The sequence below is a fragment of the Magnolia sinica genome, chromosome 2 (assembly GCF_029962835.1).
Source record: "Magnolia sinica isolate HGM2019 chromosome 2, MsV1, whole genome shotgun sequence".
NCBI classification, from domain to species: domain Eukaryota; kingdom Viridiplantae; phylum Streptophyta; class Magnoliopsida; order Magnoliales; family Magnoliaceae; genus Magnolia; species Magnolia sinica.
This window is the reverse complement of record NC_080574.1, coordinates 35,946-61,888: the sequence shown is the minus strand read 5'-3', so window position 1 is coordinate 61,888 and position 25,943 is coordinate 35,946. Positions and strand designations below refer to the sequence as shown.

The window sequence follows — 25,943 nt, the reverse complement described above, 5'->3', positions numbered from 1 at the left end:
TAATAAAAGGAAAAAATAAAAATAAAATTGACACATCCAGCTAGGTGTTGAAAAATGTGGCAATAAAAGCCTTAATCTTTATTAGAGAAAATCACATTAGATAATCCTCATTTCCTACAAACCTGGGTTTCCATTCTGAAATGGTTTGGAGGAGATCCATACTTGCCAAGTAGCAATCTGGGATTGGATCTCACCCAATTCTCATGACCGAGTTGATCTATTGCCCGAATCATGCTTAATTTCATGGATGATTTCCGTGACTATTTATTGAAACCTGTTTTGTATCTATAAATACGGAGTTAAATCATGCAATTAGCTTACATAAAACTTATTTCAATGCAAATGAGTAGATGGTATGATTTTTGTTTCATGACATCCAAGAGTAAAAGGTCCGAGGAGCTTACTGGTTTATCCTCCGCAAGCACCTGACCTCTTGGAAGTGGAACATCAGTTAAAACATTCTTGTCAGCAAGTGATGGTGTATGATCAATCCTCACTATCTGATCCACTTAAGCCTTGGATCTGCCACGTTTTTTGGATAATATCTTAAAATGATTCGAGCAAAACGATGAACGGTGTGGATAAAACTCTTACAGTATGGTGGACTAGCATATCCCTACCCGGACGGATTATGGTCCGGGCAGGGGTAGGATGCAATCCGCGTAGTTCAATTCAAGTGTTTCCAATGGTGTGGTCCATTTTAACATTGGATATTCTTCAATTTTGGGCTCAAGCGATAAAATTATCTGGTAAAATGGATGGATGGAGTGGATAAAATACATATATGATGGTGGACCTCACGGGGTTACTCAGTACGCTAAGGGTACTGAGTTACTAACTACGCAATCCGCGTCCCTCTCCGTCCGAAACGGATGGGCTACTGCCCTGCCTCTAGCCCGGTGGCTGGTGGTCGGTGCTCTGTGGGCCCCGCCATGATGTATGTGTTTCACCCATTCCGTTCATCCATTTTTACAGATCGTTTTAGGCCTTCGTACCAAAAATTAGAGGGAAATAAATCTCAGGTGGACCACACCACAGGAAAACACCCACTGTGCTGTGCTGTTACCCGTATAACACCTAATCCGCGCTCGTGCGGTCCCCCCCTCTCTCCCCCTACGGTCTCCCTCTTCCTCTCCCTCTCCGCTCTCGATCTCTTTTTAGTTTTTTTTTTTTTTCCTCTGGTCCAGCACGTCAAGGAGAAGCAGTAGCGACATCAGGTATCTCCCTCTCTCTTTCTCTTCCTATCTATCCATAGCTCATCAATTTGGGTATTTTTTAATCCCTAAGTAGCATTATGCAATGATTTGGGTATTGGGAATTTTTGAATTTCGAATCCCTAAATAGGGATTTGTAGTGTCGATTCCCTAATTTTCAGATTATAGATTCAAAACTGAAAATCCCCAATTAGGGATTTGAAATAAAAAACCCGTAATTAGGGATTTGTATTTTGATGTTGTTTTTGTGTAGTTGAGTGTTTTTTTCCCATGATATAGATGTATGGGTTTCACAAGGATAGGCCCTTTACAAATGATAATGAGTTGCACGTGCATATAGGTGACAGACATTGCTTGTGAAATCTGGTTCGTTGATTACAATTTCATTGTCCACCAAGCACATGTTTTACTTAATACAATGTTTTTTCCAAAGGAAGAATTTTATCCCCAACTTGGAATCTTGCTGGACTGTTGTTAAGTTGGTAATTCTTCTGTCATCAGCGTAGAACATCACTAGAAAGCACATCCCAAGGTTCGATGGACAAGTTTTGTCTGGTGAAATGGCACATTCCAAGCACTCGTTGACCTCTTGGATGTACATCTATTGCAAACTAAGTATAGCTCAGTAGCTGACATGTTAGCCCAGTTCAGGATCTGAACAAAACGGCAATGCAAGTTCTGTAAAAGACTTTGAGAAAACCGTGATAATCTATTCCTAGGCTGTGATTACAGCATATGCCAGATCTATCTGGTTGTCCATACACAAATTATGTTGCCTAGCAACACTGTTAGCAAGCTATATCTTGCCTTGTTATCCTAGTAACACTATGCACTTGCTTCCAATTATTCTATTCGGTTCATCTGGAATGAGCTAAATGATTGGACTTTCAGCAATAAATCTAAGCTGAAGGGCAATCTCCTTGCTGCTATTGTTCTTAGATCTCGATGCCTAGTCGAAATGTACTTTTCTTCAAATCAGAGCTGATAATAGGCAGAAAATGTTCAAAATTTTAACAATTAGGGCATTGATGGCTCATTTTGTGATTGGTCTTGCAAGAATAATGGCCATTGTGAAACGTCGTTTGATGTTTAAGCTAGGTAGTGATAGGTTAGTCTGGACGCATGATGGTGTAGCAGGTGACAATGAGAGGAGAGGAGAAAGAAGGATGAGAGCAGGAGAGAGTGCATGAGAGAGATGGAGGAGAGGAGACGGATGTGAGAGTTTGGGTTCACATCCTCTCCCTCTCTTTTATTTAATAAAAAATTAGATAACTGGATTGGGCTCGGGTCCACAATGAGAGGCCCATTACACAAATGAACTGGCGCATTTATTCTCTAACATCTATCATGGGCCAAACCTCCATTTGGCCGGATTAAGATAAATGCCAATGACTCTGTAAGTCCTTCAGAATCTGGTCATGGAAGAGTTTTCAGGGACTAGTGCCAAGGCTATTTGTGCCTTATCTGCAAAATCTTCTTCAAGAATATTTTTGTATTTAGAGCTTCTAATGATTCAACTGAAAAAAATGCTGAAGATTGGATGGATGGGTTGGATCTTCCAGTCAAGGTTTTGAAGGGGCCGATTTTGGATAATGGAACCACTTGCCTTGCTTCTACAAACTGAAAACCTAAGCAGATATTTACATACAATCTTCTTTTTGGGCATTGAATCGGTATGCTTTGGTACTACTTGAATTCCCAAAACGTAGAAAATGGGATTTTTGTTCTCTTTCTCTTTTACTTCCTTTCTGCTTATGTACTTGTGTTTCGTTTTATGTTTTATTGGATTGGAGATGCAGGATTTAAGAGCGTTGGATGGACGTTCCATTTGTGTTGTTTGCTAGGAAGACTCACATTCCTGACACATATGCAATCCGACATTTCCAAATAGTTGGTACCCCAAAAAGTGTCAGCCGCAGGTTATATCATTTATCTTCGGGTATATTCTTTCTTCTTTCCTTTCATGGTTTGTTTTGGTCAAAATCCTCAGTGGAGTGCAAGATATTGAAATACAGATAGCACGTTTCATAACGACCAGGATCTGAATTTATTATGAGCTGCTGTGGCTGATATAATGCTCATTCATTATTTTAAGGGATTTTTATGTATGAGGTTTGGTCGAATACATCTAGATGTATTGCAATACAGACATCAGGACTTTAGTTGTTGAATCTGGGTCATTTTCCAATGATCCATTTATATAATGGGTCTTACTTTGTATGGTGGAAAGTCAACAAATAAAAGCTCTCAATTAGATTATTTCAACCCTTATAATTTAGCTCACATGTTTTGAACATTAATGATCATCATATTCTTTCATAGTCAATGGGTTGAAATATTCCATCTGAGATTTTTTTTTTTTGGGCATTCCCCATCCAAAGGGAGCCCTATCAAATAAATGGTTTTTGTCATTCTAAAAGGCCCAAATCCAACAGCTAGAGTCCTCATTTGTCATCATCATCATCATCTAAGCCTTATCCCAGCTAATTGGGCTTGGCTACATGACTACTTTCTTGCCATTCCACTCTATCAAGGGCCATAACTTCAGTTAGACCATAAGTCATCAAATCTTTTCTGACAACCTCCACCCACGTCCCGATGTTTCCTATTGTTATATGTCGAGATGCATTCGAGCAAACCTCTTTATGTATTTGCTAGGTATACATGTAACCGCTCAAATCAAACAGTCCAAATTGCAGCTCTGTTGGTGGATATCATTAGTGGTTAAAATGAAACAACTCAACGGTCCAGATTTAATAAATGAAATGTCCACAAGTTAGAGGTTAGGATCTTTCAATCAAATTTATTTTTGGGATGATTTCCTATCTCGATCAGATCCCATGATTTGGATGTTTTAAACTAGGTTAGATGCATGTGACATGAGCGGTTGCATAATGCAAGCAGCCCCGTAGGCAAGGGAAAGTCCGTCACACCAAACATATTTTCGAAAAAGTGTTAGCTAGAAGCTTATGAACTATTGTAATATGCCATAGTATGAAATAGCTCCCATCTATAATTTAGACTCTACATGTCATTTCAAACGATTCAAAAAGTTGTGGCCAAAATTTGACTCTGCTCACCAACCCGATGCAACCCTCCTCCATCCGGGCTTGAGATTGGCAATGAGAGTGCAAAACTCCCACCCATGGTTTGCTGTAAAGGCCGTTGTGGGGCCGTAAAGGCCTTTATGTAAAGGTAATAACGGCAACCGTTATATGTTATGGGGTTGTAAAAGCTGTAATGGCTGTAAAAAAAGACCCGTAAAGCCTGTTACGGCCCCAATAAAGCACGTAATGGTCCATTATAGGGCCAATATAGGTTTTTTAGATTTTTTAAAGATAAAAAAAGAGACTGTAATAGCGTTATGGCCTCCGTAACGACTGTTATACCATGTATCGTAAAGGTAACGGTGGTGGCCGTCATGGCCACTGTTACTGTTACGGAAGACCTTGCTCCCACTGGTGGAGATGGTGGTCAATTTTGTATGAGAAAGCTGTTCAACAAGACTGTAATATTGAAAAAAATGTTAGAAGACTTGAGGAAATGTACCGTGGTACCTATTTACAAGGACGAAGGAGACATACGTAGCTGCACTAACTATTGTGGAATTAAACTTACTGAAATTTTTTTCTTCTTATTTTTATTTATTTATTTATTTTAAGTTTAAACTTATTGGGTAATGCTACAAAATTTTTGGGAGAAATGTATGTTCCGTCGAGTTGATTAGATGATTACTAGGAAACTAATAAAAATGCCACCTTATGTACCTTTTGAATTTCTGGGATTGCTGGCAACTCAAATGTGGACGATGCTCATATGGTTGGGTTATTCATGGGCCGGGCTCAAATTGGATCTCGATGTTCCTGAGTACCTATACCTTGGCCTACTTAAGGGGTCTTAGAACCATATTTGAGGTCCTGGATCCAGATTTGACTGGGTTCAGTTACCCATTGGGTCTTCACACCTTTGCTCTGGGTTATGGCCAATTTGAATAAGAGCACTTAGAGGGTTGGACCCATTGGATGAACAAATTAATTGCACACACACATGTGCCATGTTGATACATGGGTGGCATATAGATGGGTCTCTTGGACATGTATGTGGGCTTAGGTCTGAACCCGACTCGATTTTTAATTAGGACCAACTGACCAAGTTGGTGGACCTGCCTATTTAAATTAGGCCAGGAACCTTGGGTGTCCATGGATTTGGGTACTTGTTGATAGCCTTGTTGCTGGAGAATCCTTGGAGATCTAGTGTAGAGGGGATCATTCATCACATAATTTAATGTGGGATCTTTGCCTATTGAGGTTTAACTGGGATTGGAGACTCTAATCAGACAAAATTTGAAGTGAGGAAGTCTAGGTTGTATATGACTAAAGTTACTCTTGGATCCATAGACTTTTGGTTACTGGAGGGAAATCCAAAGGCTCCTTGGAAGCATTGATTTCGTGTAATGAAATTGGGGGTGTGATTGGCCCTTCTTAATATCTTTTAGCTTAGTTCTTAGAGAGGCTAACTCCTAGGCCAAATTTTCAACCAAAGAAAGTGCAGTGAGAAGATCATTGTATGTTGGTGATACTTGTTTATTACCTTAATGGACAGTGCCCCTACTCACTTCTATCAATAACTCTTAGATATTTGTAAAAGAAAAAAAAGAAGAAAATTATTGGTGTTATAACGTGATAGATCGACTTGTTAGAAACCATAATCAATGCTTACTATTTCGGTATCGCAACCGTGGGATATAGATGCCTATTGGTTATTGATCCGGACATATCATTTGTATTACGTAATATATCGCACGTTTTGGGAAACATGGGGAATCATTAGGAAATTGGTCGAATTTTTTAATGAAACTTCAGGTATTGTTAAAAAAGACCTTAACACACTTTTAAATCATAATATCACAAAAAAGTGCACACAATATGTTTCCTTTGTATAGTTTCCTAAGCTATGTGCTGTCTCACTGAACTGATGCAACTATATTCAAAGTGAATTCATAACAATTATAAAATAATTTTTCTTTTTCGAAAAATCAGAAAAAATACATGAATCAATAGATCAAGCATCATACATGTCTGATTTCTTGTTTGGAGTGTAAGATTGCAACCAATTTGGGAGAAGTTGGGAAAAATTTGAAAAATTCCCAAATTTCCCCCAAATTGGACCACCTACCCTCAAATGTCGAAATTAGAGTGTATGTTATGATGATTTCATCAAACACTCTTAAATACTGCGATATTAGACTCAATTGATCCCTGCTAGAAATGAAATTTTGAAAAAACATTATATTTTAATTAACTTCTTTTTTTCGAAAAATCACAAAAACTTCATGGATCAATAGATCAGTCTTCATACATGTTTGATTTCGTGTTTGGAGAGTAAGATTGCAACTAATTTGGATAAATTTCGAATTTTTCCAAATTAAGATTGCAACTAATTTGGAGAATTTGGGGAAAATTTGAATTTTTCCCACTTTCCCCCAAATCGGACCACCTACCCTCAAATTTCAAAATTAGAGTGTATGTGATGATGATTTCATCAAACACTCTTAAATACTGCGATATTAGACTCAATTGATTGCTGCTAGAAATGAAATTTCGAAAAAAAACATTATATTTTAATTATTATTTTTTTCTCGAAAAATCACAAAAACTTCATGGATCAATATATCAGTCTTCATACATGTTTGATTTGTGTTTGGAGTGTAAGATCACAACTAATTTGGAGAAATTTTGATTTTTTCCCAATTTCTCCCAAATTGGACCACCTACCATCAATTTTTGAAATCCAAGGTTCAAATCCTTGCTTTTTCATACAAAACATGAAGAATCAAGAATTACCCAGAAGGGCAGAACTATTGTTTATGAGGAAAAAAACCATGATTGAGGGTTAAATTGATTTATTTATTAAGAACACTACTTAGAAGGGCAGAACTATTGTTTTTATTTATTTATTTTTGTTACAATTTGCATGAAATAGTTCCTATGATTATGAATAATAAACTTTCTGGAAAAAAAAACTTGTTCTAATTTTGGAGGGGGGTGTGGAGCTTTGAAAATGAAAGAAAAGAAAAGCTATTTTTAACAGGGAAGATCAACATCAACAAGTTGCCTCTCAACAAAAATAAATAACTAAATAAGTAATAAGAAAAAAAAGAATGCAAAGTAAATGGGCCATCATTATATTTCCAGGTGTTTGTTTAAACATGAATTATGGATTGTAAATTGAGAGTCAAATACACTTGTAAAGGAAGTAGATAAAGTAAATTGTAATCATTACTTTTTCTCATTGTAAAGCTACCATTGCTACAGTTATTTGTGGGTGAAACAAATGATGCAGCGCAATTATCGTTGCAGTCAAATGTAAGTGATGTAACCACACAATTACAAGAGTAAATAATCATTACTCATTTACAACCATTCACTGTTGTAATTGGAAAACCAAACAGGCCCTAAGGAACCGGTCTTCTATGTTGAGGCAACCTATTCATTGGTTGAACCATTGGATCAAATGAATCTGATTATTTTTTGAAAAGGAAGAGAAAATGCATACTCTAATCTTAGTAGCCATACTTGTGAGTCTGAACTTTAGATTATCTGGATTGTTCTTCTGGTGGACCCAATCGATAGATAACCATGTCCCACATTCTTTCCCATGGACCAGTTAATGGAGTATCTGTACTTTGTTAAGTGGCTTGCAAAGGGACAGTTAAAAAGGATAAAATAATTGTGTCTAGAGTTAATGTTAAAATGACAACCTATCAGACAGTAAGGATCATCTGGTGGGGGAAATTTTACAACGCGGACCACCATGGAGTGGTTTGCGTGATGAACAGATTGTATCACAAAAAAAGGTGGGCCCCTCCTGCAAGGCAATGACCTCAAGAAAAATAAAAAAGAAAGAGGAAAAAGAAAAAGAAAATCTTTCTTTTTGTGATCTTTTCCCTTCCATTGGCAATTGTTACAGGATCAAAGCGTAACCCTATCCGGTGTTCAATGAAGTCTTATAGGCTATCAGAGCTCAGTCTGGTTGAGGTTGATGGCCTCAGGGCTCGTCCTCGTATTGATTTCTCTTCAATTTTCAGTGTTGTGAGTATTTTTTCCCCTTTACTTTAGAATGCATGCAGTTTGTCCCTTTATAGTCCCGTTAGAGTTGATAAGGTCTTGATGGATTGTTGCACGTATTTTTTATCAGGTAAATCCGATTGTTGATGATGTCCACAGTAGAGGCGATGCTGCAGTTATAGAGTTGGCGCTTCTTTGACATTTCCTTATATTATGCATATTTCAATGCTTTCAGGGTTGTTGTTCCTTCTTGTATCGTTATGGTCATTGATTATAATTTAAGATCTATGTTCTTTTATGTAGTTATACTGCACGCTTTGACAAAGTTATACTGGATAAAGTAGTAGAAAATGTTGCCGATCTTCCGGATCCAAAGGTGGGCCACTTTCCACAGTGTAATTTATTTTACAGCAATATATGCTTCACATGTGATGTGACTGTTGTTTCTATAGAATACCCAACGTATTCCGTAACGGTAATGGTGGCCATAACGGCCGCCACCATTACGTTTACAATATGAGTTGTAACAGCTGTTATGGCCCCCATAACGGCCTTTACAGCTTTTTTTTTTTTTTAATTTTTTTATTGGAAAAACCCTCGAAAAACCTTTCTCTGCACCATAACGTTGAAAAAAAAATCTAAAAAACCTATATCTGTCCTATAACAAACCATTACGAGGTTGTTATGGCCTTTAGAGGGGGGCCTAATGGGCCGTTAATGGTGGTTACAGTTCGTTTTTTCCATAACGGCTGTTATGGCCGTTACGATCTCTTAACGTGTAACACTTGCCACCGTTGCCTTTTTATGTGACGGCCTTTACAACACACCATGAGAATACCAGCTACATATTTATTTAAAAAACTAACTTCCTTAGCTATGGATGTGTGCTAACTTCCCTGAACAGAGCACCATGTGGTTGTATGTCACTGCTACATGAGGGAGTTAGTGACCTTCATTTTTTTATGGTGCAAAACCGTACAGTAGTCTAGCCCTTCTCCATAGTTCTCCATAAAGTCATTTTTAGTGGTATTCTAGTTAGTCCTATTTACAATGCTTTATTTAAAAGCCATACTACGTATTTCATGATGGTTTGGTATGTTGTAGATATTTTGGCAGGATCAACACTGATAGCTTTGTTTAAAGCTATTGTGTGTATTGAGCTTCCCCATTTTCATCATCTTTGTAGTTAGTATTATCCATCTGTAGTTCTTGGATATCTTTTTTAGGTTCTAGAATTTAGAGAGTACTGGATTAGGAAGCTCCTTTGAAATAAACTAGTGAATGGCTTGTGCACTGCACTTGGGGGAGTGTAAATGGGACCCTGAAGACGGCAGTGAGATGGAGGGGTGCCTCATGCACACATGCAACTATGGCACATGGCATATGCGTGAAATTTGGGCCATTGATCATGTGGGGTCCACAGTGGACATGATCTAGCTAGAAAATCAGGCCAAATAACTCAGCATTTGGGTCATATGTGTATGACATGAATGGGTGGTTAGAAAATGACAATAGTGCCGTTCAATGTACATGTGTCGCCCATCATATGAGTTGATCAACCCCATTTTGGGGCTTGTGAGACTTGCGCCATGCAGGTTGTGTGGCATGATAAGAAAGATATCCATAGTACTGCTCCCTACCTATGCTTTTCTGTGCAGATGAATGAGTCAACACTTGAACAAAATTACAAAATACCTCCATAGGAACAGTACTCTCCATAGATTCGGTTGTTCTAAAATTTTTATGATGTGGGTATTGTTAGAAATAGTAACCCAAGAACTTCCTTTATCTCTAATATACATAATGCCAATAGCTTTGGACATTTTTGCGCATGCAATTAGTCTTCACAACAATGGTTAAGAGAGGGTACATTCGTCCTAAAACATAGTTGCCTGGCAGAGAACGGTTGAGATTTACCACACAAGGGACAACATAGATTTTACGACCCGCTTCCTTTCACTTCTTTTAATGTGTGTTGCCTGCATTGACTCTCCCCTCGTTTAGCTAGCATTATGTATCTAATTAGGAAGACTCTGATGTAGGCTCTATGGGTGCCCACCCTGATGAATGCGTGACATCCACTACATAAATTTGTTGTGTCAGCTCATTTTAGGATGTCAGCTGAAAAATTAGGTGGATTAGGGACTCAAGCGGGCCATAGAAAGGGAAACAATGAGGATGGCTCACGTAACGTTTCCTTCTCTATTGTTGTGCATGTAGCACATACTTACCTGTAGTCCCCATCTTTCCCTCTGCCTCTCTCCCCTTAGAATTCATCTCCCTTGGGAAATAGTTTGGATCAGCCACACACTGTTTCCTCCTCCTCCTCCTCTCTCTCGGGGGGGGGGGCGTTCATATCCCCTAGTAATAAATAGTATTCTTCTTTACGTAGTCTATAACACAACGGGCATGGCACATTTTCATATTACTTTTAAGCTTCTCTCTTTGCATGCTTGATAATTGACAACACCGAGTAAAACTTTTTTTGAATTTATATGTCTATTACTTTTGTGATGAGATTAAACAGGTGCAATTTCATGAATTGTCTACTGCGTGCAAGATATTCAATCGTTTCTTCCTTTTTCCAAACTGCAGCTTGATCCAGCTGTGAGAGAAGCTTTCAATGTGGCGTACGACAATATATACGCATTTCATGCTGCACAAAAGGCTCCCGAGAAAACTGTTGAGAATATCAAAGTAAGTAATTAGTTAGGCATGGTTCATTTGGTTGTCTTATCTTTGTAGCCTAGCATGAGGTTGCCTGCTATGTATCCGGCTAGGGTGTTACATGCAAAAGGGTAGCAAGGTGCATTGCTTCTGTGGGTCTTTATGTTCCGGGAGGGACGGCAGTTTTACCTTCGACGGCTTTGATGCTAGCAGTGGTATGTTGGGCTTATTTAGTTAGCTTTCTAGCCCTGCTGTTTCAGCATACTGTAATGTTCTGTGACCGTTGATGATCTTAGGTGACATTTGGTTTCTTCTATGCACTAGCCTGCACAGATTGCTGAGTGCAAAACCGTTGTTCTTGCAACTCCCCCGAGTCGTGATGGTAGTATCTGCAAGGTATTTTTGTTCTGTGAGAGACCTCATAACTTATTAGAACATTGCCATTGCCCTGCTTCTGAAAAAAAACACCTCTTTATTCATTCATAGGAGGTACTGTATTGTGCCAAGAAAGCGGGCGTGACACATATACTCAAAGCTGGGGGAGCTCAGGTCTGAAAGCTTTGCAATCTTTTAATATGGATTGAAGTGAATATTATATTTTTCTGTGGCCAAATGCTACCTTTAGTCATAACTTCTTTTTCCTCCCACTCTGCAGGCCATCTCAGCCATGGCTTGGGGGACTGCATCTTGTCCTAAGGTACTAGTTTTCCATTGCTTGTATTCATAAATTATTCGTTCTTATGCATCTGTGTACATGCTAAGTAGGACCGTCAATGGGCCGAGGTCCGTTCCTGTCTGGCCTGCAAAGTAAACTCATGCCGTAGCGCAGCCTGTGGCAATTACGCACAGCTTGGGCACAAGTCTAGCCTGAGTCTGAGACCAGCCACCTTCCGCCCGTATCATGCATGATATTGATGAAAAAAAGCCCTTGATACCTTAAACTGGCTGGGCTGGGTAATGCAGAGACATTTTTACACCGGGCTCGAGTGGGGTAGCCCGTGGGATGCGGGGACACACTCGGGGTGGGCGGCCTGTGTGAGGTGGTACTCATGTGATTCGAGGCCTACGAGGAGGGTTCGATCGAGGTCCTAACCGATGCGATGTGGGGCCTGGGCTATGAGATAAATGGATTAATTCGCTATGTTCTAAGTTCAAGCTTTTAGAGCAAGTGGTCAATTGTCCCGCATCAAAATAGTATCAGAGTGGGAGGTCTTGTGTTCGAGACTCCTCACCAGGGGTGGTTAATGCAGGGGCATTTTCACACCGGGCTCGAGTGGGGTAGCTTGTGGGATGTAGTGACACACTCGGGGTGGGCAGCTTGTGTGAAGCGAGCCCCACCTGTGTGAGGCGGTACTCATGTGATTTAGGGCCCCCGAGGGGGGTTCGGCCAAGGTCCTAACCTATGCGATGTGGGGCCTGGGCCATGAGATAAATGGATTAATTCGCTATGCTCTATCAGTTCGAGCTTGTAGAGTAAGTGGTTAATTATCCTGCATCATTGGGTTAGGTTCATGCTCGGCTGACATGCTCTTAGACACCGCCTGTGCCTAGATTGATTAATAGGCATGCTTAAATTTTATGCCTAGGTCTGGTCCTTGGGCCTAGTATTTTGGCCCAAGCCTACATCAAATCTCGCCAAGCCGAAAAGACCAATGGGCCAGCCTGGCCCATTGATACTTAGTTGAGTTGCATATTTGCCAAATCTACGTCATGCTTTTACTATTAATTATGCATCTGAAAGGAAATATCATGATCGTCCATATTGATTATTAAGATCAATGGGCTGTTAAATTCGTGATCACATCCTGTTCTTGCATTCCTTTCAACTCTTTAATAGTATTATATATTTTTTATGCAGCAATTTTAAAAGCATTGTATCTATCACGTGTTGTGATGTTCAAAACTGGCCGGATCTTAGCAATGTTCTAGAAGAATAAAAAAATTCTGCAATATTCTAGCAAGCATAACTGTTCTTTTCTTCCATGGTAGTGTGATGCAATGATGCTCTGCTGTTTAGCCAATCGAGGGATTGATGTATGGGTCCCTTTGCTAATGGTGGTTAACAAACACCACCTCATTCTGTTGCTTTCATTTTTTTTTTTCTATATATATATATTTCAATTTTCTTATTATTTACATTATCTATATGTTATTGTTGGATTCTGTTCTTCTGATTTATCTTATCAATCAAATTCAGTTTATGCTAGGTAAATTATCGGCATCTGTTCGCCATTCTGTAATCATTACATTGCATTTATCCATAGGGATTCATTTCTGAAGTGAATCTTCTGTTTCGTATGCACTTGCCACCATGTAGCAATATTCTTCTTCTTCTTTGATAGGTGAAACCATGTAGGAATTTTAAACGCCTCAAGTATCCCAATATCCATTATAACTATAACTATCCATTTGAACTAATGTCTCTCGACTATGATAATTTGCAGGTGGAAAAAATTTTTGGGCCTGGAAATCAATACGTCACAGCTGCAAAAATGATTCTCCAAGTATGCATATTGTTCCTTCCATAGACTATAAATTCATATCTACAGTTGCAGATTCCAATTTCTCTTGTGGTTACATGTTAAAGTTCTATTCACAATTAATATCATTGACGAAATTGACCCTGTGGAATGTTTTGCCAAAGGAAAAATGAAGTCATACATCGGTGCAGAATTCTCATTGGTCATATGGTTTTCCCCCAACTTGTTGAATACACAATCCATTGATATTTTGAAAAACCACAATCAAAATTTTGTCTTCTACATTTCATGTGTTAAGGGCATTATGTCACTAACTCGCAGCTTCTAAGAGCGATATTGATGAAAAGCAAATATGCAGTTCTTGGGTTTTTTAAAAACTCGCTTAGAACACATTTCATTCTGTCCTTAAAAAAAGGGCGTCTTTCATTCCCGTCGCTAGTCTAATGGACACCATTACCTTCAATTTTTGATGACTCAAAAGCATTTTTCTTCATTTGATTGACATTGCATTGTCTTGTTTTCTTTCTTGTTGCAGAACAGTGAGGCCATGGTTTCTATTGACATGCCAGCTGGCCCATCAGAAGTTCTGGTCATTGCTGACAAACATGCCAACCCTGTTCATATAGCTGCAGATTTACTCTCTCAGGTCTCTCCCTCTCTCTCTAAGTTATGTACTCCAACCATTTGAGAGATGTGGGGCCAGTGATGGATTCATGCAATCCAGCCCGTCCATAAGATTCGTCACCCCAGAAAACCCGCAGAGTCTAAAAATAAGCCTAATCCAAAATTCAGATGGGCCACTGCACAAGGAACATATTGAGAGGGGTTGTCAACCGTTGATTAGCATGAGGACCTACGTTGTTGTGTTTGCACAATGAAGTCCATTCAGACCCTTTATCCAGTCTATATGAAGGATCAGGCCAAAATTCAGGCTGTTTTGTGACTCAAGTGAGCCCCTGCGACATTCAAGTGTGGGTGTTCCCTCACAGTTTATTCTCATTGATGTGGCCCACCTTAGCCTTGGATCAGGCAGAGTTTTGGGTACTAGGGATATATATATATATATATATATATATATATATATATATATATATATATATATATATATATATATCACAACTGAATTGATAGATGGGTTAGATGGTGAGATAGATATATCATGTGGTCTGACAATTGCTGGTACCACCTTAAGCTTATGGTGGTACTGGAATCATTGGAGTGCACCCCTTGAGAGAATGAGACCAAGTAATTGTTTGTTTGTTCATGTTTCATTTGCTTTGAAAAGGCATATTTGAAAGCTTGATATTTAAAGCCCTTTTAATGAGTGGTGATTTACAGGCAGAACATGGTCCAGACAGTCAGGTCGTTCTTGTAATCTCGGGGGATGATGTTGATGTGGCTGCAATCGAGGTGGAAATCAGTAAGCAGTGTGAGAGCCTTCCAAGGGGAGAGTTCGCTGCAAAAGCATTGAGCCACAGTTTCACAGTGTTCGCCCGAGATATGGTTGAGGTCAGCTTAAACTTCCACCGGCTTTTGGTATCCTTTTGCTATATAAATGTAGGGAGTGGTTTTAGGACTTGGTGACTTGGACAGGCTTGCTCTGTCTAGGTTGAGTCTTGACTTGGACTAGATAGACTGAATCACCCCTAAATCCTGATTCACGGTGTTGAACCAGATCAAACTTAGCTCAGTCCGATTCAACTAAGACGGGTTGTCAATCCTAAGGCCTTCTTGTATTTGAACTAGTGGCAGAGTGCCTTTAGTAATTGATTCCATGTCTAGACTCATATTTTAGTTTTGCAGCATTCAAAAGAATGGGGGTGACTCATCCTCGCATATCTCATTGATGTACAACTATCTAGACCATCCAAATTGTGGGTCCCATTGTGGATGGAGCATATCGTTTAAATCACACTTATAAGTAGTGTTTGAAATATCAGTATCGTGTTACGTATCACATCCTGGGGATACAAATACGTATTGGTTATCACACGGGATATGTTGTTTGTATTGGGTAATTTATCGCACTTTTTGGGAAACATTGGGAAAATGGTTGAATTTTTCAATGACACTTCAGGGAAATTAAAAAAAAAATAGTCTCAATTGACAGTTGGTTGAAGGGAATTTTTTTTTTTAAAAAAAAATAAATTTAACGAGGACTTAACAAATCAGTAGATCAGCCCTCATACATGCTTGATTTCGTGTTTGGAGTGCAACATTGCAAGCAATTTGGGAGAAATTGGGGAAATTTCAAATTTTCTTAATTTTTCCCAAATTAGACCACCTACATTCAAATTTCGAAATTATAGTGTATGTGATGATCATTTCATCAAATACTCCTAAATATTTCGAACTTTGTCTCAATTGACAGCCGATTGAAGGAAAATTTCAAAAAAAACATGAAGAATGAATGGATACCAAAATCAAAGCTCAAACTCCATGATTTTTCATGCAAAACATGAAGAAGCAATGGATTTGTAACCATTTGACACCGATTTAACATAATTTCAACAAAAAAGGGTCGGAAATTGAAAATGCTCACCAGATCAAACATGTGGGAGATATTGGCATTACCTATGTGTTTTGCATCGCACAGGTTGGATATAAGATATATCGTGGGATATATCGAGATATCGGCCGATGGCGTCGATATTTAAAACACTGCTTACAAGCAAATCCTAAATCCTTACTATTAATGGTTAGTTAATGGATGGTTAAAGGTAAGACATCGTGAATGGTTCAAATTCAAATTATCTTCATCGTGCAATTATTTGGTTATCCTCCATCCATGGATGGGTCAGCAATTTGGAATCAGATAGTCTGTATATTTGTACAACTATGCCACATATTTACGTCTGAAGAGTCACTGCCATTTTTGAAATGGTGTAAAACTAACATAGGTGTCTAGCCCTTGATTCAAAACTTAACAAAAGCACCAACAGCAATGAAAATGGGGGTCTTGTATTTTGGCAAGGCCACTGGTTTTATGGTCTGTAGGACCACCCTTATTTGCGGTCCTCACTCCTCAGGTCCCTCTGCCATACATGGGTCCCCCCTTTGCATTTGGAGCTATTGTCTACTAGGCCAAATCATGGATTGGGCACAGTGCAACAATTGTACCGATCGGATGATCATTCCCATCCACTAAAGAGTTGCTGGCTGAAGAATGTGTAGTCTTTAAAACCGCCTTTCCTAGCAAGGGCGGACCCAATGCGGGGTGGCATTTTGCACTATGGGCTGTCAATGGTGGAGCCAATGTGATGTGGTTCAAATGGAAGTGGGTCCCATTGTATGCATCGAGTATGATTTTTTGGATGGTATTGCACACTATCAATCTTTTCCAGTTAATGGATTTCTTGCCATTTCTGAAATATCTGCTTTTGGGAGTTAATCTTTGGTTCAGATTGGCTGACAGCCTTAGGATTTTTCAGGCCATCTCCTTTGCAAACATGTATGCACCTGAGCATCTGATCATCAACGTAAAGGACGCAGAGAGGTGGGAGGGTTTCATTGAGAACGCAGGTAACAGGATCATGCAAACCATTTTAGTTGCACATTCATCCAATTTTTCGTCAATGGTTTTGTCATCATCACCTACAGCTCACACCACCATCATGGTTGCCATATTTGCTGTCACTATCATCTTACAGAGATGCTATTGCAATGTACACTTCATGGCATGTGTATGGCGAGCGTGGTCCATTATTTGGTTGCTCGTCAATTGGGTAGGCCATTGCTCAAAAACTTCATTCATAGGCATTTTGTTTTTGGAGTACATATTGAATTTGGACTCTTGGTCCTCTCTCTCTCTCTCTCTCTCAAAAACTGGAATGATCACATATGCTTGAAATATGATAATCACCATAGGTTCATGTGTGTGCGGCGGACCCATGATGAGCATGGGGAATCCAAACTGCCTCCTTAGGTTCACTATACATCCGAAGAATCATCCTGGGATGTACAGTACACCTAAAACCTATATACTCGCTTGATGTGGCACATGAGTTTTGGAATCGATTTAGTTTTGGCGCATCCCTTCATCCTGTTGGGGCGCACCTGATGACTTGGTTGGATGACAGATACACCACATGGTGAATCTTACATTTCAGCTAGAAGTTTCTATGGTGGGTCTCCCCTCCCCATTCTGTGCCCGACTTTAATTATGGATCGGACTGGATTTCGGGATCTGGACCTAACATTTAAAAAGCATCTAATGGACAGGCTAGGTGTCACTCATGCATGGGTTCCACAGCTCAAACATATGGTAATCACTGTATGTTGGAATGCATGCGAGAGCATGCCAAAGAAACCACAAAATTGCAGGATAACCCAATGAAATCAGACTCAACAAGGGTCTTAATATTAGAGGCCCACTCCATTGCATCCAATTTTTCCCTCCTGATTACCTCCGATTCTGACCTGCTACAGTTATGGAAGCACAAGTCATTCCTCTCTCCCTATAATGCACAAATACTTGCCAATAAGAACGAACTCCATGGCATCCTCCATTTCTTCCCAACCCCACCGCTATGCTAGAAAAGAAAAAAGGCCCTCAATTGATTTTGGTATCACTCATGACATTTCGAAAATCTCCAAGAACCTCTCCCAAAGCTTCCCAGCAAAAGAACAGTTAATAAAGAGATGGTCCACAATCTCCTCGTTCTTCAAGCATAAGATAGAGACATTGGTAATTACCATCTTCCCCTTCCAAAGATTATCTATCACAAACATTTTATTCCTTCCCACCAACTACACCAAAGCTGCAACCTTGGGGTAGCCCCATAGTGCCAAATGAAAGAAGTGTACCCCTTATCCCCTTCTAAAGATGTCCTGGGGATCAATTTATAGAAGAAACGGACCGAGAACCGACTCGATTTTTCTTCATTCCAAACCAACATGTCTTTAACACCCAATGGAGGATGAATATCGTCAAGTTGCTCCAACAGACTAACGAACTTAGCCTCTTCCCCCATTAGCAGGGCCTGTTTGATTTTTCAACTCAAATGTAATTACCATGTAAATAAGTAATAATTATTTACCTAGGTAATTACCACATATTTCCCAATGCAGATGTGACAACATACTTTTTTAACACTTAAATCGAGAATTTTATGAAATCAATGTGGGGCCCATCGTGATGTATGTGACTTATCCACACCGCTCATTTGTTATGTCAGCTGAATTTAGGGCAGGAGCAAAAAAATGAGGCAGATCCAAAGCTCAAGTGGACCACACCAAAGGAAACAACAGGAATTGAACGCCTACCATTAAAAACTTCTTAGGGCCCTTAAAAGTTTTGGATCAAGCTGATATCTGTGTTTTCCCCTTATCCATGTCTGTGTGACCCTATGAACGGGTGAGATGATTAAAAAAACCTCAATGTGGGCCCAGTGAAGGAAACATCTTTCAACGATGGACGAATTAAGGCCACTATTTCCTTTCATGTGGGCCATTTGAGCATTGGATCTGCCTCATTTTTCGGCTCATGCCCTAAAATGTTCAAATAAAATAGATGGACGGTGAGGATATGTCATATGCATTACGATGGGGTCCACAGATTTAAGTCAACACTTACGTATCGATTTTCAATGTGGAATTACTCTCACATTTTCAAACCAGGTGAAAAAGTAATAATTATTTATTTACCAGAATTTACATGTATCATGGAAAATCAAACAGGTCCATTAAACCACCCCATTCCTTGGATGTTGAATAGCAATGATCCGGCTAATCGGGGGCAATTTGGCTCTAACAGATGAATACTGTCAAGCTGCTCCAGAGGTAATGTTTGCTTTTGGGGACAATTTGGCTAATCTTGGAAAGTCATTGCGGAGTGTCCTCTAAAGCCTCACCCATCCAGGCATCCTCCCAAAACCTTATCCTGTTTCCATCTCCTAGTGAGAGCCCAATCCCCTCGAACCTATTCTCCAATCTAAGAACAGTCTTCCACAATGTCAATGCCCTATACAGAGATGAATCTTTCATCCACGACCCCCTTCCTTGACGTCATACTCCCTAATTATCACTTCTCTTCATAAACAACCATCTTCTCTACCAAATGTCTATTACTAGTTACCCAGCACTGTTGAATTCATCGTCTCTAACTTATGCCTACAGCCCCCTTTCCCATATGGCTTTTACACCTCCCACCAAGGTATTCAAAATTGGTTACATGTCAGCCATGACGGCCGATATGTAACGGTAACAGTTGATACCATTACATGATACGGCCTCGAAACGGGGCACCTATGTTTTTAGGGTCTGTAATGACCGTTATGGGCTTGTAATGACCGTTACGGGGCTGTAACGACCATTATGGGTCATAATGGCTGTTACAGTCCCGTAACAGCTGTTACGCACAAGAAAAGAAGAAAAAGAAGAAAAGAAAAGAAGGGGGAAAAAGCAAAAACGAAAAACAAAAACATTTTTCTTCTTCTTCTTCTTCTTCTTTGGCTGTCGTGGCTTCGAAGCTGCTGCTGCGACTACAGTAACAACTACTGTTGTTCTTCTTCTTTCTTCCCGTGGTGCAACCCTCTCTCTCTCTCTCTCTCTCTCTCTCTCTCTCTCTCTCTCTCTCTCAGTTCCCTCTCTTTCCCTCCTTTTCTTTTCAGTTTCCCTCTTAGAAAAAAACGAATGGACTGTGTGGCTGTTTCACAACCCTGCACTTATTATTATTTTTAAATGCTCTGCAGCGTACGCAGTGCAGTGCAGTGCACTTGCACTGTTTCGTTGCGTGGGGCCCACCATGATTTCTGTGTAGTATATCCATGTCGTCCATTTGTTTTTCTGGTTCATTTTAGGGCACGTCCCTAAAATGAAGGGATCCGAATCTCAATTGGACTACGTAGTTGGGATTGAATGCCCACCGTTAAAATCTTCCCGGGGCCCACTATAATGTTTATTTTCCATCGAGCCTGTTGATAAGGTCACACAGACCTGGATGAAGGGAGAACACAAATAACAACTTGATTAAAAAATGGTCGTAAGATATTTTTAATGGTGGGAATTCAATCCATACTATGTGGTCCGTCTACTTGAGATTTGGATCTGCCTCATTTTTTGAACCATGCCCTAAAACGAGTTGGCAAAAATGATGGACCACATGGATATACAACAAATGCATTGAGGTGGGCCCCACATTTAAGGCAATACTCACTAGTGGTCCACCTGAGATTTAGATATACCTGAACTTTTGGACCATGTCTTAAAATGAGTTGGCAAAATAGATTGACTGCATGGATATAGGCCCACTAGTGGTCCACTGAGATATGGATCTGCCTCATTTTTTTTACCATGCCGTTAATGAGTTGGCAAAATGGATGGACAACATGGCTATATAATACATAATTGAGTGGGCCCCTCGTACATGGCCCTAAAAATTTGTACATGGGGTATATATCAACTCAAAATTAACCAATTAAATTTTGGGACCATTATTGCTAAGTCACAATATCAAAATTAAGTTGTTTGAACAATTGTCAATATTAACTTGCAGACACTTGTTTTTTTGAAATAGGACCATAAGACCATTTGATATTTTTCATTCTTCATTGTCCAATAAATCTCCACCAATCCATTAGTGGAATATGTGCCAATAGATTGCATTAATTTGAGGCTAATTTGGGGCATTGAATGGTCCCAAAATCAGCCTCGAATCGGAAACACTATTTACCCCAATTTAATTTTAAATTTTTTTACATTTATGGGAAAAATGATATCAAATTGTTAGGCATATGAATTACATAATAGGATACAAAAGTCCCTAAACTTTATATATTGAAATGAAATGTATGCGAGTTGCGAGGTATGTAACACATCAATACCATAAATAGTAGTAAAACTTGAAAATATGAGATGTTTTGGTATTACATTCATCACAGTAAATTTATATAGATATTATATTGTTACAAAATTAAATATAAACGGTTTGCAATCAATTCCAGGTTGTTAGGTTCGTAAATCCATTAGACAACCCAATATAGCATTTTCACTAAAGATTGGACTGTTACACTATCATAAACATGTTCGAAATTATAAATGAATGCATATTTGGAATATTAATCATTTTTCGGATTTTCTGAATATTTTTCAGATTTCTTGGAGCAAAAAAAAAAAGAAGAAGAAGAAGAAAAAAAGACTGATTCAGGGGTGTATCGCCTGTTACATCGATTTAGTGTATACTTAACAGTGGACACCATTATGCCCACCGTTACCACTACGTAGCACCTTGCCTCCCACTTCAAGAGATGGAACTTTTTTTTTTCCTACTCTCTACCATAAAAAATCATGCCATACCCTCTCCAATATATCGAGCACATTCTTTGGGTATCGAAAGAGGGATATATAGCAAAGTGGTAGATTCGATAGCTTTGATTAGCGTCAATTTGCTCCCCAATTAGAGATGCCGACATTTCCACTTTGAGAATTTACCCTTAACTATTTCAATAACCTTATCCCATTAATGCTTTGCCAGCTTGCCAATGCATAAAGAAGACCAAGATATGACGAGGGGAACGACCTTGCCCTGCAACCAAACACTTCCACCAGCTTCTCCACCTATTCCTTTGACATACCAATAGCCGACATCTCACTTTTGAGAATATTCACCTTTAAGCCTGAGACGACTTCAAAACACCAAGTTATTTTCGTCAGATTGTCCTCCTTGGATCATCCGCATCACAAAAGAGGAGTATCATCAGCAAATTCAAGATGGGAGACTTGGAACTTGCCTTTATCTACCTCCAACCACTTATAAGGTCCGCTGATAACCCTTTACCTAGCATCTTGCTTAGGGCTTCTGCTACCTCCATGAACAAAAAATGGATCTCTCTGCCTAAGCCGTCTAGAAGCCGAGAAGAAACTTTTAGGCGACCCATTAACTAAGAACTGAAAACTTGGCCAACCGAATGAATTCTTGAATCCACCTCCATCTGTACTCGCATCCTTTCTGGTCCAGCATATGATCCAATTGACATGATCATGTGCCTATTCAAAGTCTAACTTATATACGACTCTTTTACTTGTGGCACGAATTGGTTGCATTCATGGATGATTAGTGTGCTATCCATGAATTGTCTTCCTACTACAAATGCGCCTTGAACGTTGGATATGACATGCACTAGAACTGACTGGAATCTGGTAGCTAGAATGGTAGCTAGAATCTTATAGGGTCCTCCAATCAAACTTATAGGCCTAAAATCCGTCAAGTAATTGGCTCTTTCCTTCTTTGGAATGAAGGCAATAAATGATGCTCCAACTTCTGACAAAAACTGACATCTCTCTCTCTCTCTTTTTTTTTGGAGACAAAAACTGACCGCTTCTAAACAACTTTATAGTGAAATTTGTCAAGTCACCTTTTACACTCCCAGAATACAGAGCCGTCCGGCTCTGGTGCCTTGTACCCAAAGCATCCACTGCTGCCTTGATGTCCTCTTCAAGCACCCGGTTCTCAATAGATGCAGCCTCTTGTTCCGAAATAATATTAAATGAAAGATTATCAAGCTACAGCCTTATCCACCTATCACTAGAAAGAAGATCCTTGTAGAATTGAACTATAGTTTCACGGACTTGTGATTTTTCCTCCACCCTAACCTCATCCATCATCAAGCTATGGATGGTGTTCTTCCTTGCCCTGACACTATACCATGGAAGAATTTCATGTTCTTGTTTTCCTCCTTGAGCCACGTGACTTTAGATTGCTGCCACCATTTTATTCCTCTTACTTCATTCAGTTTTTATATTGTGAGGAGAACATCTCTCTCCTAGCCTTCTCCTCCACGGATAACTCCATCCCCTCTTCTTTTGTATGTAGAGCTTAAATGTCACAAAGAACTGACTCCCAATTCCTGAGCACATCCTTTTCTCCACATGATGATCTCTTGCCCTTGAGAAAATTTTCTGAAGAGGGATGAAACCGGCTTGACCCTCCACCTCGAATACCACTCAACCACATCAATTAACCCTCACACTTCTAACCACTAACTAAACCAAAATGGCTGTGGACCCAATCATCTTCCTCTACTTCTAAGATCTCATCGAAGGCCATTGATTGGGTGGCAGTTATCATCGTGTTCCAAGCGTTGGCCGGGAAATCAATGGTCCTGATCACCATTTGTTGAAGAAGTTTTGACCGGCACTTCACGTTAATCAATGAAGCATATGCTCATTTTGGTATCATGTGTTTTGCACTTTTGCTTCTGACTCCTATCATAAGGATGTATTGTCATCACCATATCATTTTCATGCTTGTTCATTGTCATCATTGTCATTGTCGGCATCATCGGCATCCACATTGTTCTCATCATCGTTGTCATTATCATCCCCATCATTCTCATCACCACCATCGCTGACATCATCGTTGTGGCGGCTGCTGCCCACCACCACCACTGTCATCATAATCATAATTGTTGTCATTGTTTCAGGATCTGTGTTCTTAGGGCAGTGGACGCCGGAGAGTGTGGGGGACTACGCAAGTGGGACCAATCATGTCCTTCCAACATATGGGTATGCGAGGATGTATGGTGGGGTATCCTTGGACTCCTTCCTCAAATACATCACTGTCCAGTCCCTCACGGAGGAAGGGCTGAGGAGTCTGGGCCCATATGTGGCCAAGATGGCGGAGGTTGAAGGTCTTGAGGCCCACAAGAGGGCTGTCACCCTCAGGTTAGAGGACATTGCAGCCAACCTTCATACATGATTAGGTGATGGAAAATCATCGACGTTGAGATTTTGGTCCCCCATTTTTCCATCTTTTTTGGGAATGATAGAGTTAAGGTTTGTTTACACACACACACACACACACACACACACACACACTGTGCTTATGACTTATCTGATTGACGGTTTGGATGAACCACATATCTGATCAGTTGATCCAGTGGGCAGGTGCCCATCAGGTAGGTGGTGCATAAGGGTATGGTATGATTGCAATGGTGACGCATTGGATTGTTGTGTTGTGGGCGGTTCAAGTGAGGTGCCAGAGATGAGTTGCGTCTGTGTGGCTCATTTAGGATCCGGATGAGGCCATCCATCAGGCAACGCATGTTTTCCAGGAACTGGGCCAGTCAGCCATCAGGTGGTACGTGTACACAAAACAATAGGCCACCAAACGCAAGTGACCCAAGTCTGGCTACAGCAGCACATCTGAACATAGCTGATGAATGCTGGTTTGGGTAAGTTTCAGCATTTGTAGGGCTGGTGTGATGTGGGCCTAGACAATGGGGAACAGCGATACCAGGTTGATTCACCAGCTCTAGTGGGCCTATATCAGCTAACAGCGGTGATTAAATCAGCACCGTTGGAAGGAATATTGGGGCCTACAGTGATGTCTATTTGGCATCCCACCTAGGTGCAAGGCCACGTTGTCCTGGATGAAAGGAAACCACAAATTTCAACTTATTCCCCAGCTAGTGGCCCACTGAACAGTGGGGTCCACATTGACGTATGGGTTTTATCTACACCGTCTGGTAAAGGACCTCACCGTAACGAAACAGCAGGGATTGAACGGGTACCCTTGTAAATGGTTGAGGCCCACTGTTGCAGCTCATGTGGGGGGCTCCACCGTGATGTCATTTGCTATCCAACCTGTACATGAGGTCACGCACTGACCTGGTGAGTAAGGAATGCACAAATATCAGTTTGATTCCAACTTGGTGGGCCCCACCTTTTGAAGTAGTAGGGAACCTAATGCCTACTGTTACAACCTCCCTTGCCGCTTGCTGTATAGGTTTTACCCTTACCATACATTTGTTTTCCAGCTTATTGGTGTGGGGCCCACTTATTGCTGATGATGGGTGATCATTATGAGTGGGGACGGATCCAAAGTCTCAGCTGGACCGAACCCAGGGAAATGTGGAGATTGAACCAGCACCATTGAAACCTTCCTGGGGCCACTATGGCCAGATGTTGCCACCCAACTTGCTGATATGGTCACCCAGACCTGCATGTGGCCACTTCCGATCTCAGCTAGACCTAACCCCAGGAAAACTGGTGATTGACGCCTACCGTTGAACCATCGTGGTGATTGACGCCTACTATTGAACCTATGTTGGACCCACTGGGCTGTGTTGCCTGGGATGCGGGCCCGTTGTGGGCTCCACAATGATGTTTGTGTTATCCAGGCCATCCACCTGGGAGGCTCGCCATGATATATGTATTTCATGTTCACGATGCCATCCGTTTACCATGTCATTTCAGGGCTGGGCCCATGTTAGTCCCAAGTGGGACACCGTCCGCGGGCATGATGATGGCTACCGTTGGAATCTCTCTAGGGACTACCATGATGTGAATTGTGGCTGCACCATGGGCCCAACCTGATTGTATGTGGTGCATGCACGCCGTTGATCTACCTGATGTGTAGTAATCTAGGCATCCAATTTACTTTTGCAGCCTTTGAGATAGATCCAAATCTCAGCTGGACCGTCCAGCAGGAAATAGTTGGAATTGACTGCCTATGCTTTAACCTCCCTAAGGTTCACCCTGATATACGTGTTACATATCTATACCGCCAATCTGTT

The 25,943-nt window shown here is 40.4% G+C and overlaps 1 protein-coding gene across 3 annotated transcripts; it reads left to right on the top strand.

Moving 5' to 3' along the window:
* The first annotated feature begins 1,194 nt into the window (after positions 1-1,194).
* LOC131230786 (histidinol dehydrogenase, chloroplastic) lies at positions 1,195-24,207 on the top strand. 3 transcript variants are annotated; one of them, XM_058226759.1, is made up of 16 exons: positions 1,195-1,217; positions 3,014-3,153; positions 8,184-8,305; positions 8,412-8,464; positions 8,585-8,657; positions 10,877-10,978; positions 11,062-11,163; positions 11,273-11,344; positions 11,435-11,497; positions 11,604-11,645; positions 13,393-13,452; positions 13,964-14,074; positions 14,767-14,964; positions 16,625-16,705; positions 16,860-16,950; positions 23,850-24,207. In XM_058226759.1, the coding sequence occupies exons 2-16, from the start codon at positions 3,030-3,032 to the stop codon at positions 24,122-24,124; spliced, it is 1,569 nt and encodes a 522-aa protein (XP_058082742.1). In that variant the 5' UTR covers positions 1,195-1,217; positions 3,014-3,029; the 3' UTR covers positions 24,125-24,207. The 3 variants fall into 3 exon arrangements, with proteins under 3 accessions (XP_058082742.1, XP_058082752.1, XP_058082762.1); XM_058226769.1 differs by lacking the exons at positions 1,195-1,217; positions 16,625-16,705 and having other exon boundaries at positions 14,767-14,937; positions 23,850-24,200; XM_058226779.1 differs by lacking the exons at positions 1,195-1,217; positions 3,014-3,153 and having other exon boundaries at positions 8,210-8,305; positions 8,412-8,456; positions 23,850-24,205.
* The last annotated feature ends 1,736 nt before the right edge of the window (positions 24,208-25,943 follow it).